General features: G+C 38.4%; 1 protein-coding gene across 3 annotated transcripts in view; it reads right to left on the bottom strand.

The window, feature by feature from the left end:
• The window catches only part of rab28 (RAB28, member RAS oncogene family), a 191,232-nt gene that overhangs the window by 105,669 nt on the left and 65,447 nt on the right, over nt 1-20,116 (bottom strand). For all 3 annotated transcript variants that reach the window (XM_048604540.1, XM_048604533.1, XM_048604528.1), the window contains exons 5-6: nt 8,862-8,965; nt 4,917-4,994 (exon numbers count right to left, since the gene is read on the bottom strand). In XM_048604540.1, the coding sequence (XP_048460497.1) occupies nt 4,917-4,994; nt 8,862-8,965 (182 nt within the window). The remainder of the gene's footprint in view (nt 1-4,916; nt 4,995-8,861; nt 8,966-20,116) is intronic.

Below are 20,116 nucleotides of genomic sequence, written 5' to 3'. Positions count from 1 at the left end.
TGAGGGTCGAGGCCCGAAACGTCAGCTTTCCTGCTCCTCTGATGCTGCTCGGCCTGCTGTGTTCATCCAGCCCAAACCTTGTTATCTCAGATTCTCCAGCATCTGCAGTTCCTACTATCTCTGAAACAGCCTTTCACTTGGACTTTTTCCTCAGTCTAGTCTATTAGAAATGCTATTCACAATATTGTCTCCTTTACAATGGCAAGACTGGGTGACTGCTTTGCTGAACACCCTTGATCTGTTCCTAGGAATGACTCCCATCTTCCAGTTGCTTGCCATTTCAATAAACCGCCCATCGCTCTCATGTTAACCTGAGCCGGCTGCAGTGTTCCAATGAAGCACAACACGAGCTCAATGAATACCACCTCATTTTCTATTTAGGCACTTTACAGCCTGTCCAAGGGGTCATATTAAAAAATTTCAAAGAATATACATCACAGAGTCAGGCCACCTGGCTCACTGGGCCTGTACTGGTGTTTACCCTACATGAAACTCTTCCTGTTCTGTCTTCCTCATTTCAGATTTTCTCAATTTCTTCCACACATTTGTCTAGCTTCCTTTTGGAAGCAACTAAACGTCTTACATTAATCAGTTCTAGTAGTAACAGGTTCAAATTCTAATCATTGTCTTGTGTAAAGAAATTGTTCTTATTTTGTTATTGGACTGATTAGTAACTATTCTGTATTTAAAACTTCTAGAACTGAATTTTCCACATGAAGGCAGGAAACTGAAGTCAGGTTTGTTCTGGGAACAGAAACTGGCAGGAAACTGACTATAATTCGTATCTTTGCCTGAGGAAATCCTTCATCGTATTTTTCCATCTATTTACAGTCAGTGGGGTAGATATTAGGTCTGAAGAAGTGTGGCACTCACATTAACATCCCATGGAAGCTATCACTGCTTGTTATCCTAAGGGGCAGATTTATAGTTTTTACCAAAGCTCCTTATTTCAGCAGAGAGAAGTGTGATTTTAGAGGTAAACAGGTGACATTGGTTTTATCATTTTTTGTGCATATATCTGGTGCTCCTGTGGAAGGGTGAGTAAGTAGCCACCTCTTCATGGAATTTCTCATCCCTTAGGATCTATCCACACATTGAGGAGATGGAAGTGAAGATTGAGGCAGCATGAAACAACAGAAGATAAAGCAGTTGTGGCATCTAGCAGGAAAACTTGCTGACAAATGGAGAACTTTTATTTTGATTGGAGACCTGTTGGATGTTGACCGAATGCATCTTTCCTGCTAATGGATATCACTGTCTAGTCACTCGGTGCCTTGATTGCCAGAAGGTGCAACTGATTATATCCTGCATTTGGGAGAATCTAGTGAAGGAGGCCAAAGCTCTTGAGCTGACTACTAGGAGGAGCCAAAAGTGAATACATTCAAGATCACGCTGATTTTGATGGTCGCTAGCAGGTCATGGTGACCAGCATCACAAGATGCAAGGTCTTCTACACGAGGAGCACAGATATCTTAGATGATTTGCTTAGAAAGTTATATCCACCTGCAGCACGATTTCTCAGTCATCTCCAAATAGTTCAGCAGTAAATCAGTACAGGAAATTCAACTCTGTCGCCTTTCTGCCCATTTTCTGTCTGTGCCCTCTCAATGCCCAGAGTTCAGTTTTTCCCAGGAAAGATGTTCTTGCTTAACACCACTAGGCCCAAAATCTGACACTTTTGCCTCTGTGGCCAGCTGGAACGTTTCTAAGTTGAAAAAAGCCACGCAATTTTCCTTGGCAGTTTTGGCCCCCACCCCTAATGCCACGTTAATACAGATCACATTCAAGCCTTGGTATTAGTACCCATTTTCCCCTGCACATGTGCAGTGCCAAGGTATTCTCTTATCCAGTCTCCTTCTGTACCACTGAAAGTATTACAGAGTCAGGGTGACACCCTTGGGCAGTTCACCAGCATATACCAGCCTGTTTTCAGTTGGTCAGTTTCTGAAGGTGTGAGTAACATGGCCACCCCTTCAAATCAGAACTGCAACTCATGAAAAGCTCTTACTGAGCTTTTCTAACTATTTTAATTAGCTTGAATTGGAGGACCAGCAGGATTTCTGAACCATCCTTGTGATATTTATTATACAAGTTTGTAATCCAATTTACTTTACAAATAATTCATGAATAAACAAACTATTTGTTGTGATCTTTAATCTATTTCACAACATAAAACAAAACAAAGCACATGAACCCTTTTATCAGGCTAAATCCATTTCTTGATCATTAATTTTCCTGAAACTTAAGTTTCAGGAAACTGCCTGACTTAAAACTTCAAGTTTCATTATCAGTTGTTGGACCATCAGACAGTGACATTTTCCCATTTATTCTTTGTTAACTGAACTGCTAGTCAAAAAATGACCTCTGATTTGACCTAGAGTTTCATGCCTAGAGTCTGGCAACTCAATTTGCCAACAGAACTAGCATCTGGTCGTAGCCGGAGCTTAAACATTTCCCAGTGGTATAAATCTCCCAAACACTACTGACTCAATCAAAATAAGTTTATTTCATACATGCTTGAAGTCTGATTTTTAAAGGGTTTAATACACTTTTTAGAATTAACAAACAATGTGAATTGTAAGTTGGAGAAATCAGCAGGACAATTCTATTATATTTAGCTCTCAGCTTTGTCTACGTTGCAGACGAGTCTCCATGACTGCTATCACATCATATCCCTCTCAGTTTCATGAAGACTTCCACATCTATATTATTTAAAACATGCCTTGCATTGGCAAAAATATGTGATCATCCTGAAATACAATCTGTGCTAATCATTATTGTATGTAACATTAACGTTACTTTCTTATTTTCTACTTTTACTGTTTGTGAGATAATTCTTATGATTGATACAGAAGATTTCAAAGTAATAATGCAGTCTGTGCTTAAATATCAAACTATTAGAATTTAAATATAACTTGCATGCCAAATTCACTAGTCCTTGCTGATTGGCATTGGTTTCTGTTCCAGCAATAATGGCAATACTTTTATTTATAATTTCCATCCTCAAATTCAATGTGTTCATGAGCTTGCCCAACTCATCTCTAGGATTTCCTCTAGCTCTACAGTCTTCTGTACTCCATCGATTTTAGCTTTTCATTCACCTCTGATTTTAATCACCCACCACTGATGGCTGTAACTTCAGCTGCCTAATCTATACACCAGAAATTCCTTCCCTAATCTCTCCACCACTTTTCCTCTCCTTGTTTTCGACACTCCTTAAAACCTGCCTTTGAGCAAGCTTTTAGTCATCTGTCATAATATATCGGTTTGTGGTTTGATGTCAAAGTTTTTTTGGCAGCACTCCTATCTTGGTGCATTTTTATATATTAAGACACTACGTAAATGTAAGTTGCTATCATTGTTGCATGTTACAAGCCTTGACATATTGTGTAATTCATAAGGATGCCTTGCTACAATTTATAGTGCTTTGGTGAGGCCACATTGAAACATTGTGCACAGTTTTCTCTCTATATCAAATGAAAGATATACTTACTTTGCATCTGCTTCAGCAAAGGTTTATTACATTGGCTCCTAGAATGGAAGGGTTTTCCTATGATGAGATGCTGAATAAATTGAGTATTTTCTGGTTTTCAGATGAGAGGTGACCTACTGAAACAGATTCCGTAGGGGCTTGACAGGGTAGTCACAGAAAGGTTGTTCCCCCTAGTTGAAATATGTAGAACATGGGAGCATAGCCATATAGTAAAGGATTGATTATTTTGGACTGAGATAAGGAGAAATTTCTTCAGAGGGCTGTAAACCTTTGGAATTCTCTACCCCAGAATTGTGAACGTTCTATCTCACAATTATATTCGAGATTTGGAAAGGTTCTTAATTGGGACATCAGGATCAGACAGGAATGTGAAGTTGAGTCAGATCAGTCATGAACATGCTCAAGAGGATATACGGTCTACTTCAGTTCCTATTTCTTATGTTCTTATTAAAAGGCAGTAATGCACAATATAAAAGATAACAATGAACTGCTGGAGTAAGATTGAAGACTTCAGGAACCTTGCTTCACCCTGAAGCAACTTAATACATTGAAATGTGCATGTTACAATAGGTAATGAGTGCAATGTGCTTACAATCTGAGAATAAACGTATGGAAGTAAAGGGATTTTTATGATTCTATATTCAATTTACTACTTTATCTCAATTGAAATATATAAGATTGAACATGCAAGTATATGATGGCTAGATGTGAACAGGACATTTCCTGTTCTTGGAAATCAGTAACTCGGGGTTACTGTTTAAAAATGCATTAAAGACCCATTTAAAACAGAAGTGAGGCCTTCTTTTCAAAGAGGATCATACATTTTTGGAACTCTCTTCCTGAAAAGCTCGTGGAAGCAGAGTCTTTGAATACTTTTACAGAAGAGGTGAATTGAGTCTTGGTAAGCAAGGGAATAAAAGGTTATTAGGATGTGTAGGAATGTGGATAAATGGTTACAATCAAATCAGTCACAATCTTATTAAATGGCTGAGCAGGCTCAATGGGTCAAATGGTCTACTTATGCTTCTTACTCATATATTCCTTAATCTTTTGTTGCTTTTGGGTGGCAATGAGAATGTTTAGCTCCAAGTTATGCATTGTTTATTTAAAACAGAAGTGATATCACCATTTATTTCATGGATATAAAAGAAGAAAAATATCTTTGTTTATAATAATACCTGTATAAATGGATATTAACTGTTTTATAAGTAATTCACTGGTGCCTGAAATTCTTTTTTCATAAATGTACTCTTGACTTGAATAAATTTTGGAATAGCATTTCACCATAATTTACATACTGATTTATTTCTTCATTAAATCATTAATTGATCTATAAAACCCTTAGAGACAGCAATATGTTGATTAAAGTAAAACATCTTAATAAATTAATATAAACTAATCAAATTCAGTGATTTTACAATACCTGTGATTGCTCAATCTCTGCTTTATTTAGCTTGATACCAATTATATCAGCTGCAAACCTTTGAAAACAGAGGAATACCTACCAAAGAGAACACATTAAAAGATAAGAAATAAGCAAATATACACAGCTGCTAAACTAACTAGATTAATCCTTTTTTCATCCCATCATTGGACATTTAAACTAGATCTACCCACATCTTGGAGTTTGTCATAAGGTGTATTTTATATAAAGTATTTTATCCAGGTCCTAACTAAACTGATGAAAATCAAAACAGAATAAATATGACAACAAAACTTGAATTAAAAAACTGACATATATTTTTCTGGAGTGGGTTGGGAAAAATAAAGCTCTAACTTTATCAATTGGCATTGTACACAAAATGGTACCCAGTTGTAAAACTATATACCAAATCGTAAAACTCATCATCACTATTATTAAGGGGTTCTGGTTTGCGATCAGCAATCTGCTGATTTTTAGGTGTTCGAATCACCCCCAGATCCCTGGTTCTGACACTGACCTTATTTAGGAATGTGAAATGAATAAGGCAGTAGACAGGTGTTTCGGGGGCAAAAGAATCTCTGTGTTTATTAAGTACAAAAGGTATGTATATTACAAGAAATAAAGGCAAATACAACAAACAGTAAAATTGACACTATCAATTATACAGATGACAGTAACTAAACACTATTAAATCAAATACAGGTTAAACACTATTAGAACTAAACAACAGGGTTTTAATCACAGAAACTTTTGTCTGGCTTCGTACCTTTGGGTTCCCTGCAGTGTAACCACCCACCTTCTCCTCCCTGCTATCTATGTTGGATACTTTGGGATCTTGAGACTATAAGCTCACCACTGGGTATAAACGTGATTTGGAAGTAAAGCTGGCGGTTGCCACTTGCTATGGCCGGTGCTTCGATAAAGACATTTGACAGTTTGGGTTAAGTCTGCTGATGCGGTAGGATGCATAGTGGATTTATTGGGTGAGTACTTGGTTTTCCTTACTTTGTGGTGGTTTTTGCGAGCTGGTTTTCACCTCAGGATGTGTCTGAGGTCTTGTGGAGTTGGTCAGGTCAGTGATTTCGGTGGTCGTCAGTTGTCAGATCTGATAGTCGGGATCGGTCGCTGTTGGTTATCCTGGTACGGAACAGGCCTGCGTCGGTAGGTTTCAGGATTGCCATCGGGATCCCTCTTCTGGAGATAGCTGTGCAGATAGTTCTCGGGGAAAATCACACATGTTGGGATTCCTCTCCTGAAAGTAACTGTGGGGATAGCTCCTGGGGCAAGTCGCTCTCTAAGGTGAGGTCGGGATCTGCAATTATACTAATTGCAGACCTCTTCACGCCAAATCTGCACTTGCCATTGTGTTAATGGTGTTCCCTTTGAGGCAGTTGGCTTCCTGATAGTTGAGAGTAGGTGTGAATGTATTTTGATTAAATGGAATATCCAGTATCTCTGTGCATAAATATTGATTGAAGTTGAATGTGTTGTTATCTGTACAGGCTCTACAATGTCTGGGTTGGGGTAGCTCAAAGGGTAAAAGTTAGTTTCAGTCTAGAGTGTTAGGTCTGGTTAATTGTTCTTTTAGAGTCGAGGTATGAATTGGATTTTCGGGTGAACAATGATTCCAAGCAGCCATCTCTGTGTCTGTGAATTTTTCCCAGAGCCCTCAGCCCAGCTACCTTTTTGTCACTTCTAAAAGGTTTTGAAAAGTCCAAGGTTTTGGTCCAGTATTTTAAATGATTGGGATTTTTGCTCAATCTTACACTATGAAGAATAATTAAATCAGCATTGTGACTAGAACATGCAACATTTTTTTATGCAAATGCAATTTTAACTAAGGTACCTGCTTATAAAAAAAAACTGGGACTCCAAGAAACCATAAATCATTCATTGCTACAGCTAATTCTAGCACAATAAAGATAATTTTGTTTAACTATAGGATTTCACAAAAGTTATTTAAGAAATAAACTGCTGTAGTTATAGTTCAGGAATTCAGTACAGGTTAATAAAAGACAACTTGTATTAATTGATGCGATGAAATTTCTAAAATCATTTGGAGAATTTATTTCGCCAGCTTGAAAATTATCAGTTTTATAAATGGTGAGATAAAATATTTTCAGAATATAGAATGTAATATCAACCATTTTACTCATTTGGCCCCATCTTTATCAGGTTATGGATGATCCGATTGCTCGTTCATGAAATAAAACAATGTTCAAATGAAATGGCATTTAACAAGGTGACATAAAATTAAGGCCACCTGTAATTTACAAAGGACAAATAGCCATTTAGCATTTGGCTTGTTAGAATATGGGATGCAATTTCTGAGGAGTGGCAATTTTAAGCAAATTGCCATTCAGCTCCTTTTCATAAAAGGAGGGACCTCTGCATTTCTGAGAGGAGATTTTGATCAGGGCTCCTTCAGAAATGCAGCGCCGTACTTCCATTCTGACAGGTGTTTTGAAATACAGAATTGTTGGAGAAAGGCAGACCACTCCTCTTTTCACAGCAGTCGTTGTCCACATTCTGACAATTAAAGATCCAGTCAGCCACATTGGCAACTGCTATCAAATGGCAAGTACATAAGAAAAATGTAATGTTAAGGGTAGGGTGCCAGGTAAATAGGGGTTAGACACAAAGAAGAAAGGAAGTAGGGTGCCAACTGACAACACGTAAATGATAACAACAAGGTGTAGAGCTGGGTGAACACAGCAGGCCAAGCAGCATCAGAGGAGCAGGAAGGCTGACGTTTCAGGCCTGGACCCTTCTTCAGAAAAATTTCCTGCTCCTCTGATGCTGCTTGGCCTGCTGTGTTCATCCAGCTCTACAGCTTGTTATCTCAGATTCTCCAGCATCTGCAGTTCCTACTATCTCTGAAACACGTAAATGATGTAGTGTTTAGTGGGTTTGAGGTGGGTAAGAGAAATCAGGTCCAACAGAAGTAGAAAGGGTGGATGTTGAGTCTGGTGGCACAAGAGAGGCTATTTGTGAAGCAGGAGAAAAGGGGAGTGCGTCGACTGGCAGGAAAATTGGGTCAGGTGCATAGCTGGAGGAGGATAGGTTCGGTCTGGCAGCAGGAAGCAGGTGGGCTGTGTCCTGGGGTTGAAGCAGGGTCAGATTCAGAGCAGGATAAGTGTGATTATGTCCAGAGGGGGTGAAGAAGGGGCAAGGGTATGGAGTCGGAAAATGATGGGGCAGGAGATAAGGGCTGTCAGGTCAGTGTCTTGACAGCGTAAATGGTCTGGGGAAGATGTAGATGAGGGTCTACGTGACTGAGGTATGGGGTCATTTGAACAGTTACTCTATGTAACTGTTAGCCTATGTATTTAATACTCTAACTCCTACTGAATGTAATTGGAACATTTTGAATTCTCGATTTAAATTGAGACTTTAAGAGGGTTCCAGATGTAGAGGACCAGCCCAGTAGAACCTTTAAACTCCCAGGCAATTCCTTCAGAGTCTACTCCAATGGAGATTCCGCAGGAGTCTACTTTCAACTCCCATCCACACATGAGTGATGGCTGGCTGGCCAACAGAAAGTCTGGGCCCATGTGTTTTTGAAAGTTACTGTATAATATGATAACGGTTAAAATAGAAATATAAATTCTTCAACTGCCGCAAATATTAATCAACAATTTATCAGAAATATCCTTCCCTCTTCATTTGTCATGGGTTATATGCATTTTGCCATCAATCCAGGTCATCCTTGTACTTTCGTTTTACTTATGCAAACCTAATACTCCTGACCAAGAAAAATATAGCATTTTAAGCACTGTAGCCAAGTAAAACAACCCTTAAATTAATTAGGTGGAAATGTCTTCTATGTTACTGATTCTGTGCATATCTGGCTTCAATATCATTGGTATCTTTTTACCATTTTTCCACTTCTATTATTCTAATATAACCACACTGTTCCAAACTGCTTTAAATGTTCAAACTCACAGAATCTCCAGTTTTGGCAGACACAAAATGACCACTGATGTTGTTTTCCTGGCAAAATCGTTGATGCTTGTCTGTCTTCACAGTTCGCATGTGCTCCAAGTCGACTGGGGGGAAAAAGAGATACAATACTGTTCTGTATTCAATTAATGTATTTTAACATTTAACCATATATAATGTTTCGTATGAGAAATTAAATTGATTGTAAAACCAAACAAAACTAAAAATAAAATTGTATTTTTGTTTTCCTTACCATTCTGTAGTATTTTGCAGCTGTTCCACAATCTAGTTAATAAGGTAGACAAACCTTATTAACATTTCGGGTATTACCCTTCTCTAGTCCTGAAGACGGGTAATACCAAAACATTGACTGCTCCTTTCCTCCAGATGCAACCTGGCTTGCTGTGCTTTTCCAGCCTCCCGTTTCTCTAGTCTCATCAATAACATGGCTCTCAGCTAAGAATTCATAACAAGGCCTGGCTGACAGCCCAAAAATCCACTAAACCATTGAAACAGCTGAGTCCCAGGGAAAATACTACTTGATTGACAATTCTGGCTGTCTTTGTAAATAAACATTGATAAAAGATTAAGACGTTTCAACTGCTTGCAGTTACAGCTATTGATACTTGAAAGCAATTGGCAAGGTAAAACACTAATGCAATTATAAAAGCTTTCTTTTAAAAATGTCTTATTGCCACACTTGGATTCATTGCTTCTATGCAGCATATGATGGGTGAATGGCCATGGAAGTGACGTAGCTGGCATGGGAAAAATGTTTTGAACTTACCTTTCAAAAGATTCTCTCATGCAGACCATGGCTTATAACTCCTGAGGTTCAGTTAACCATAACTCTCTGAAAACTTTGAATGACTCAATTAAATAGCACAGGACTACGAAATTTCTATCTCACATCCCATGCTAGCTGACACCCAATTAAGGAGCTCCTGAAAATAGCAAAACTATTCATCAAAGTCAAAATTAAATTGTGTGTGCCATTTTTAAAGCGCTCCCAAATCATTCTGAATTGGGATGAGAACTTGCAGGCAGTGGTGTTCCCATACATCTGTATGGTGTACAAACAACCTTGCGTCAATAGCAAAGAATCAAAAAGAAACTGAAAGCAGGGTTGATCTCTTGGCTTGATAGCAATAGTAGATTGGCGAATATGTCAGAACATAACGTTTCAAATCTGCTCCTGCTGATCGTTTTTGGAAACCCAGCTGAGTTGTCATATCTGTTCAAAATAAATCGCATTCAGCAAGTGGCAGTACCACACAACACAATGGAAGGCATCCTCAATGCAAAGGTGAGACATTGTCTACCCAAGGACTGTGCAGTTGTCACTGTTGTGCGTTTTGCATTTTAAGATGTAGTATATAAAATCTACATATTTTTATTTCCTTTGTTTTTGGACTGTGGACTAAATAAAAGGAAAATACTGTTTTCAACCAAGGTGATTGTGTGAAGTGATGGTTACTTGGCAACATTTTGATTGGCTCTTGGATGGTGACTATGGCTCATGTGGGGCCTGGACAGCAGAAAACCTAGCCTGCAAAAGGGGAAGCAGCTGGATGGCTTAAAATGCATAAAGGTACATAAATCCCCAGGACCTGATCAGGTGTGCCCTAGAACTCTGAGGGAAGCTATGGGAGTGATGGCTAGGCCCCTTGCTGAGATATTTGTATCATCGATAGTCACAACACATCCAAGCCAACCAGACATCCTAAATAAATCTAGTCCCATTTCCCAGCATTTGGCCCACATCCCTCTAAACCCTTCCTATTCATATACCCATCCAGACGCCTTTTAAATGTTATAATTGTACCAGCTTCCACCACTTCCTCTGGCAGCTCATTCGTACATGCACCACCCTCTGTGTGAAAATGTTGTCCCTTAGGTTTCTTTTATATATTTCCTCCCTCACCTTAAAAACTATGCCCTCTAGTTTTGGAGTTGCCCACCCCAGGGAAAAGACCCTGTCTATTTACCCTATCCATGCCCCTCATGATTTTATAAACCTCTACAAGGTCACCCCTCAGCAGAGAAAATAGCCCCAACCTATTCAGCCTCTCCCATGTAGCTCAAATCCTCCAACCCTGGCAATATCATTGTAATTCTTTTCTGAACCCTTTCAAGTTTCACAACATCGTTTCTACAGCAGCGAGACCAGAACTGCACACAGCATTCCAAAAGTGGCCTAACCAATGTTCTGTAAATCTGCAACATGACCTCCAACTCCTATACTCAATGCACTGGCCAATAAAGGCAAGCATATCAACTTCACTATCCTATCTACCTGCGACTCCACTTTCAAGGAACTATGAGCCTGCACTCCAAGGTCTCTTCCCAGGACCTTACCATTAAGTGTATAAGTCCTGCCCTGATCTGCCTGTCCAAAATGCAGCACCTCACATTTATCTAAGTTAAACTCCATCTGCCACTCTTCAGCTCATCTGATCAAGATCCCATTGTATTCTAAGGTAAACTTCTTCACTGTCGAATACACCTCCAATTTTGGTGTCGTCTGCAAATTTACAAATCATACCCCATATGTCCACATCCAAATCATTTCTATAAACAATGAAAAGCAGTGGACCCAGAACCAATCCTCGTGGCACACCGCTGGTCACAGACTTCCAGTCTGAAAAGCAACCTTCCACTATCACCCTCTGTTTCTACCTTCCAGACAGTTCTGTATCCAAGTGGCTAGTTCTTCCTGTCTTCTATGTGATCTAACCTCGCTAACCAGTCTACCATGAGAAACTTTTTCTAACACATTACTGAAGTCCATATGGGTCACAACCACCACTCTGCCCTCATCCAATCCTTTTTGTTTCTTCTTCAAAAAACTCTATCAAGTTAGTAGAACATGATTTCCCATGCACAAAGCCATGTTGACCATCCCTAATCAGTGCTTGCCTTTCCAAATGTATGTAAATCTTGTGCCTCAGGATTCCTTCCAACAACCTATACACCACCAATGTCAGCCTCACTGGTTTCTAGTTCCTTGGTTTTTACTTTCTTAAGTAGTGGCACCATGTTAGTCAACCTCCAGTCTCCATGCACCTCATCATGGACATTAATTAGATTACCTTGTTGTTTAACTTTACTCGGCTGAAACTTCAGTATTATTAATAAATTGTTAATCTTTTGTTTATGCTACAAACTTAATGTCTGGTATCAGTTAGTCTGCTCTTGGTTATTTTAAAAATCTGGTTAGAAACAATTGTGGCAATTTTACAGGTCATTGAGTGTTTCAATTTTATCTTGTTGCAGATGCACAGATAGGGAGGCTGACTTGACTTGACTGTTCATCTCCATGTCACAACAAAGTTGAAAGACAGTCCAAATATTGAATATTAATATGCTAAGCAAAAGTGAAATAGACAAAATCCATTACACAGCACTATTAAGTTCATTGCAGGTCAGGATCAATGTCATGGATGCAAATACAGTAGCTTTCACTAGATGGGAGTACTGTTCTGACAGACATTTCAAAATTGCTACTGCTTAAGCAATACATACACATAATTCACAGCTTTGTAATGCAACAGTAGTGAAAAGGGTTGCTTATTTCATTTTAAATGTACGTTAAATGACTGGCGTAACTTTTAGAATTGGATTCAATTACACGAAATGTACATTTTTCTCAGCAACATTTTATTCCCCAGAGAATCGTGCCAGACGAAAGCAGATTATGTGCTGCATGAATCTGTATACTTGCAGGTCTACAAGCAATAAATTTATTTAATAATATATTTTGCTCAATCACTGCTTTCAGTATTGGTTCATTTTGAAGCTGGCCAGAGACAGATGCTGTGAGTGTTAGAACTTTCATGTTTACAGAAAAGTCAAAATGGTCTCAGATTCATTAGCAGTTTGTTTATGGAGCCTGCTTCGTTGTATGACAAATGGATTGCTCTTAGTCAGGCCACATTGAGAATTGATCCTTGTTAGTAATCTTCTGTAGGAGGATAAAACATCTATGCATAATAAACACTGCACTACTCAGACAATGTCTAAGTGCCCAACCTCAAAATGTATCTACTATTAAACATGAGCAGACCATCTATAAACAGGCAAAAACCACGCCCCACAATGAATAACCTCCTTGGCCTCAGTGGCATAGAAGGCATCATACCTCAGAATATTTAATCATTTCAATCTTCATCCATTACCTCTAAACTCCTTACAGAATCATAGAATGTTACAGCAATTAAATAGGCTTTCCAGCCATTAAATTTGTTGTTATTTTACTCCACAATCACCCTAGTTAAATTCACACTGCAGATGCTGGGAATGTGAACGAATAACAGAAAATGCAAGTCAGGCATCAGAGTCATTGTAACAGTGCTGACGAAAGGTCATTGACCTGAAACATCAAGTTGTTTTGCTACCCACAGGTGTAGTCTGACCCTCTGAGTATTTCCGGAATTTCACAGACCCTAATTATACCCTTCTGCTTACTTCTGAAAGGTAGAGATCAACATTAGGGTAAGTCCTCTCTTCATTTCTTCACAGATGGACATACTTCTTTGTTTGACTATAGAAGTCTTTTATTTTCAGTTTCAAGTTGTGTAGCATAATTCTATTTCTTCCTCTTGATCTACATTCCTCTAATCTTCAATGATAGAAACATAGAAATAGAAAATAAAAGCAATTGGCCATTTGACCTTGAGCCTCCTCTGCCTTTCATTCTGATCATAGTTAATCATCCAACTCAGTATACTGTTCTTCCTTTCCTCCCATACCGTTTGATCCCTTTAGCCCCAAGAACTATATCTAACTCCTTGGAAACATTCAATATTTTGGCCTCAGCCGCTGCATTTATCTTTTCTTGTCCTGTCAGAATTTTATTTTATAAGATCGCTCCTCATTCTTCTAAACTGCAATGAATGTAATCCTAACCAATCCCTGCTGCATACCTCAGCCCTGCCATCCCAGGGGATCACTCTGGTAAACCTTTGCTGCACTTCATCCATAGCCAGAACTTCCTTCTTCAGATAAGGTGACAAAAATTGCATACAATACTTCAGGTGTGGTCTCACCAACCCTCTGTATGATTGCAGCAAGACATTCCTGTACCTGTAATTGAGTCACCTCCTTCAGTAAGTTCACATGGCATACTATAAGGCCAATTCAACCATGTTACCTTCAGTTGATCACAATTACTAATGTTTTTCTCCCTTTCACTACCCTGAGTTTCAGTGTTATTTGTGTTTTCTCCAGCTGACCCGTTCTATCCTGTTCCAGACTCCCACTTCAAAATGCCAGAGTCTTTACTTTTCAAAACCTGTGCAACAAGACACTTCAATTTTGATAACTATTTTGAGATCTTTACTCATTCTTATGCTCAACAATTCTTCATAATAAGACATCATGGCATTCTTTGCCATTGCTATTCCACTCCCAACATTTCCTGAGTATCTGAACTGTAATACCTGTTATTGTTATTGACCTTAGTATCATGACAATTTGCATCACTTTCAGCATTTTTACATTAATTTTTATTCCATATATTTTTACCACAGCATTCATTCTACCCATTAGTATCTGTCAATCTTTAGTTCTGCAAGCCATAAGGACATGATCTTACAGCCTTCACAATTGACCTTTTTACAAGCCTTTCTATATTTTGTCTGATGTTTTAATCATAGATTAGATGCTAAAGACCAATTTTTGTTGACAGTTTGGTCTCACAACACGCCCAATCACACGGGGTTCAGTGCACCGAATATTGTCCTGATTGTAGCAGCCTTCACCATGTTACATAGCTACAACCATTCTTTCTCTCTAATAAACTGTCATCATCTTCAACAGCTTCTTCCAATTTACCTGGTCGATAGCTTTTGCATAATCCAGTGTATGTATCTTTTTTGCTGGTATTCTCTGCTTCTGTCACTGAAAACACTCATCAGTGCTATAATCTCCCTACCTCCATGACACTTCCTAAAAACAAATTCATCACAGCTGATGTAATGGCTTGCTTTGCTTGAATCATTGACATTACCTTCAATTCTGTTAAGATGCAATGCTCTTCACATTTTATATTTCACAGTACTCATCGATCCTGTAATATCCCACTTTTTTATGCAAACAACTGCCTAATTAACCTTTTAACAGAATTTATGCACTCTGTTTCAAAAACAGCCAGAGGTAAATAATTGTACATTCTAACGATCTCTTACATTTTTCTTAAGTTCCCCTTTATTTTCTGGTGATCTCAAATTTTTGTGTTCCAATTACTATCTCTCTGACCAATGGAAACAATCTATTGCTATTTACAGATAGCTTGAGGGAACCTGGAAACAAAAACCAGACTTTCAAAATAGGGAGGAAAACAGAGTGAAATATGGAGACAAATGGCATTTTAGATTTTTTATTAACTATCACACAGCATTCAATAAATTCACAAATGAAATCTGGCTAAGGCTCAATACTTCCAAATACATATTAATTATGATTCAAAATCTGCACTTTCTAGAGAGTAGTTCAGAAATTCGGAAATGACATGATAGATCTCTCACACCAATAAATCAAAGTTTAGAGGCATCAATGATCCTTATAATATGCAGGCTAGTACACATTTTTCTACTTATCACAAGCAAATTAATCCCTCTGCTTGTAAAATTCCATGCCTTATACACAAGTGTGCATCTTAAGTAGATACATATGAAGAGAAGCAAGTGATACATGGTCTTCTCCCAAGGACGTAGAAATAACACGAGACCTTGATACATGCGATGCAACATCTTCTATAAATATGACAGCACGTCCTTTAATGATAGTAGAACAATAGGGTGGTATGAATACAAAGATGGGAGATTAATACTCTAACTGTAAAGCAAAATAAATTTGAGATCCAAATCAACTTCAAAGCCAAGAAAGAAAGTTTCCAATGACTTTTGCCTAACTATCCCTCTGATCTCGACATCTTGATGGCCTGGAGGTTTGCAGCAAATTAAGTACATTTTAAGTGTAGCCAGTTGCAATGCAGAAAATGTGGAAGCTAGTTTTCTGACAGCAAGGACTCACAAATAATGCAAGAGTAAGAGCAGGAGTGCTTCATTCAGCTACTTAAGCTCTCTCTAACATCTACTTTTATTCCACCATCCCCTTATCCTTTGATGCTTTTGATATATAGAAATGTATCAATCACAATCTTGAACATAATCAACAACCGAACCTCCACAGCCACAGGGCAAAAGAATTTCAAAGACTCCCAATTCTCAGAATGAAGAAATTCCTATTCATCCCAGGTATAAATGTCCCTCCCCTTACTCACAGCCTGTGTCGCTCAGTTATGAAACCCACCCTACTCGACCCAGGCAACGTACACGTTCTTCCTGTATCTACTTCATCAATCCCTGTATCTACTTCATCAATCCCTGTATTAATCTTAATAAATCTGTCATCCATTTAGAAATAAATCTCACAGGAAAAAGAGATCCATCATTGGCTTAACAAATAGGCTGAAGACGGTATCAGATTAGGGCTTCCCTAACTGGAAGCCAGAGTAGAGCAAGGAGCTGAAATTTTGGGGTTGTAATTTCTTGGCCTATTGCCTTATTATTTCCATTTAATGTACTCATTGTTCTTCAACACAATCCCTTTCACCCCCTCAATTTGGGTTAAATCCCATTCCAGTTCCTCGCTGATATGAGTCATTAGAAAAATGGCCACAGAACAATTCACATGAAGTCTGTCTCAACAGTGTAGCCCCAACTTTCCCATTATTGATGCCAGTGCCCCTCAAGTCAAAACACATGTCTCCCACACTGGTCTTTGAGGCACAGATTTATCTTGCTAATCTTTTTTGCAATATGCCAATATGCATGTGGTTCAGATTGTTATTACTTTTGATGTTCTACATTTTAATTTAGTGCCTACCTCCTCATATGCCTATGCAGAACTGCCTGTCCTGAATAGTCCTACCCATGTCATTGGTACCTACGTGGACCGTGACAATTGGATCTTCCCCTTTCTACCGCAAGTTCTCAACAGCTCTGAGCAGATATTCCGAACCCTGTTACCGGACAAGCAACAAGCCAGCTTGATATTTGCTCTTGGTGACACAGAATTGTGACTATCACCATGAAAATGCTGTTCCCTACAACCAAACACTCTGTTAAGTCCCCCCACTTGAATGGCTTCCTGCACCACATTACCATTATTAGTCTGCTCACCCTCACTCGCCTTCACACTCATTCATACTAGCTGAAAAAAACTCAAGTGTGTTGGACAAGTGCAACGGCTGAGGCTCCTCCACTCCCACCATCTCAATCTCCTCGTCTGTCTGACTCAGTCACTTGCCTCTATCCCTGACCACTGACCAAATTAGATGAGCTAATCTAAGTAGTGTGATTGCCCTCTTGAACAAAGCACCTAGATAACTTCCCCCTCCCTGATGGATCGTACAATTCACTGGGTAGCATGCTGAAAATTCTGCTATTCTGGAGTCATTACAAAAGTTAATAATTGTACCAAAATTGTATTAAAAATTGTCTCCAATTTACTTGATCCAGGATAACAGAAAACATGGATTAAGTTTGAATACTTAGCAGGCACTACTACATATTACAAACAGATTCTAACCACAGGTAAACAAATACGAATTGTTGACATATAACTCTATTAGTTAAAACTCAACTCCCAGCTTGCCCCACATTTCTTACAGCAACTAGTGGGGAAAAATAGCTGGTTTTCATCAATAGGTACATTTACAATAGAGAGTGAGAGGGTCACCAGCTCTCCTTTCTGCAGATCAAAAGACCTCTCTCTGTCACATTCAAACCCACATACTGTTTAGCTATGAGACAAACAGATAGCTGTCATCAGACCGATGACGTTTAGCATCACAACTTTTCTCAATTCCACAAACTAATCATTAACCCGTTGCCAACTGAATTGCACGTTGCACATACCTCAAGAGGCTGGCCTGTCTACAAACAGCTTCCCCCACTGCTTGAACAAAGCAGCAGTGTAAACACCACATGCAATGGGTCTCAGAAACTTGGTTTTGAAAGAGCAGCAATTTTTTTCTATAGTCCTTTGTTTTAAGATAGTTCATTTTCTTTTCATTGAAGTCCACAATCAAAAATGAAGTAAAATTTTTAAAGAGTTACACTATAGCTCCAAACTCTATCTCAAAATTTTGAAGTAAAGCTCCTCATGCTGCAGATCTGCAGATATTTACTGAAGATATGGGTGCTGTGGATTGCCCTTGGCATCCATGAGCTCCCACATGCTACAGCTGTGACATAACACTTGTACTGCAATTTTTCTGCTAACTAGATTTATCTGTTTCAATTCATTTATAGCATCCCTCCTCATCTAACTCCTCTCATTCTCCCAGCTCCTGGCTCCACAGTCAATGCAGGCCAATTAATAATGACCAAATAATCAGGAATGTCGACTGACAGATACTAAGAAAAGCTGTTTCAAAATAATGCATTGGGCTTTTACATTCTCCAAAGAATGCAGAAAGGGCCTCAATTTAACATTTCATCTGAAGAATGATAAAGGATTTCCTCAATACCACACTGAAATCTCAACTTAAACTGTGCTGAGATGTCTGAGGTGCAAGCTGAAATCATAATCTCCCAGACTCAAAGGAAAGAATGCTACCAATTGAGCCGAAATTGACAACTCATGCACATCGAGATTTTCTGTTCATCACAGCAGAGAAACCACTCTCCATTAGATGCTCAGTAATGTTCTTTTCCCTGGGTTCACAGGGAGAAGGAAGCAAAATAAAGAGTCATGGCAAGCTCAAATAGGAAAGCTGTGCATTTAGCTGTTTACTTTTCAACCACAATAACTATTTTCACGTTCTGTTTCGAAAACAAAGTTTTTCGTCATACATAATTTTAGTTTGCTTTTAATCTAGGCGTTGAATGAATCAACTGCATTTCAATTAGCTGACCTTTCATTTGAATAAGGGTGAGAGAGAATAGGAAGAACAAAATTTGCTTAGGCTAAGTAAACATATTTTCGCAAAAGTGAAGAAAGGAGGGCAAGAGGGAGTCAGTATAATCTAGTGCAGAAGACACTTAGTGGTAATTATTAGGAGTTCTGTCATTGCTTACAAACAACATTTCGTGAAGACTAATGGATATTAATATGATGGAAGGCATACCAGGGTGGAGGTTACAATTCATTTCAAAAAACAAGGCATTCCCTGTAAAGTGTTTACAGCTGTGTATGTTGCTGACTAAACCACAATGTTCACATAACACTGCCACCAGAGAAAGACTCAAGATCTGTAAATTCTTTACAATGATTTTTTAATGAATTGCATAAACAAAGAATCTTCCTACACAAGGTGGTTGAGTTTTGTTCCTTTTAAGCAAAAGAAAACAGTTAGTTTGTGCATAGTTTTTTTATCCTTTGTAATTATGCTGCATCAGGCAAGAATCTGATTCACTGATCTGGTTTAGCTCATTTCTGACAAACTATGTGTCACATTAACTACCCCCAGGAAGTAATTCCAAACACAAAATAAACTGTTTATGCCTTTACTCAGATGCTTCTGACAGACTGCTATTAGTTACTAACAGATGAAATACATTTATTTAATTCCCTGTATTTGTTTATCTTAAAGTACCTTTATGTACAATATTGTGAAGTGCATAGCAACGTTAACAATAAATAGTACAAGCTAATGAAACAGGAGGCACAGTAATACCCAGTCATATAAATTTGAAAAATATACAGTTGGTAAAGATAGGTACATTATTGTTCGACTGGAGGAAAGTAGCCTTAAGCTTGTTCACATCAGATAGCTTTATTATCATTAGCAGACTAAATGTGAATTCATGGTCAGCACATTAATAGGTTGCACAACACATTGTGTCACAAAATTCTCATGTATTTTATACACTCAACGGTTGTAAAACCTGACCATATTATTATCATTTTGAAGATTTCAACATATTTGTCCTGCATCATAGGATCAAAGAACAATAGAGCACAGCTATTCAACCAATCTTGCCTATACTGCCTTTTCAAAGTGCTTCAATTAGACACACTCCTCTGTTCTTCCCCATAGCACTACTACTTTCTCTTAGAATTTAAGCGTACTCCAATTTTATACTGCAATTCACTTTTCAAAGCTGTAACTGAATCAGCTTCCACCAGCTTTTCAGTCAGCATATTCTAGATCATAATGACTCACAGCATAATTGTTTTCCTTTTAGTCACCTCCGATTTTCTTTTTTGCCATGTTCCTGCATTAAATTCATCTGTCTACTTCCTCT

The sequence above is a fragment of the Rhincodon typus genome, chromosome 1 (assembly GCF_021869965.1).
Source record: "Rhincodon typus isolate 14 chromosome 1, sRhiTyp1.1, whole genome shotgun sequence".
Taxonomy (NCBI): Eukaryota; Metazoa; Chordata; class Chondrichthyes; order Orectolobiformes; family Rhincodontidae; genus Rhincodon; species Rhincodon typus.
This window is presented reverse-complemented; position numbering and strand designations above follow the sequence as displayed.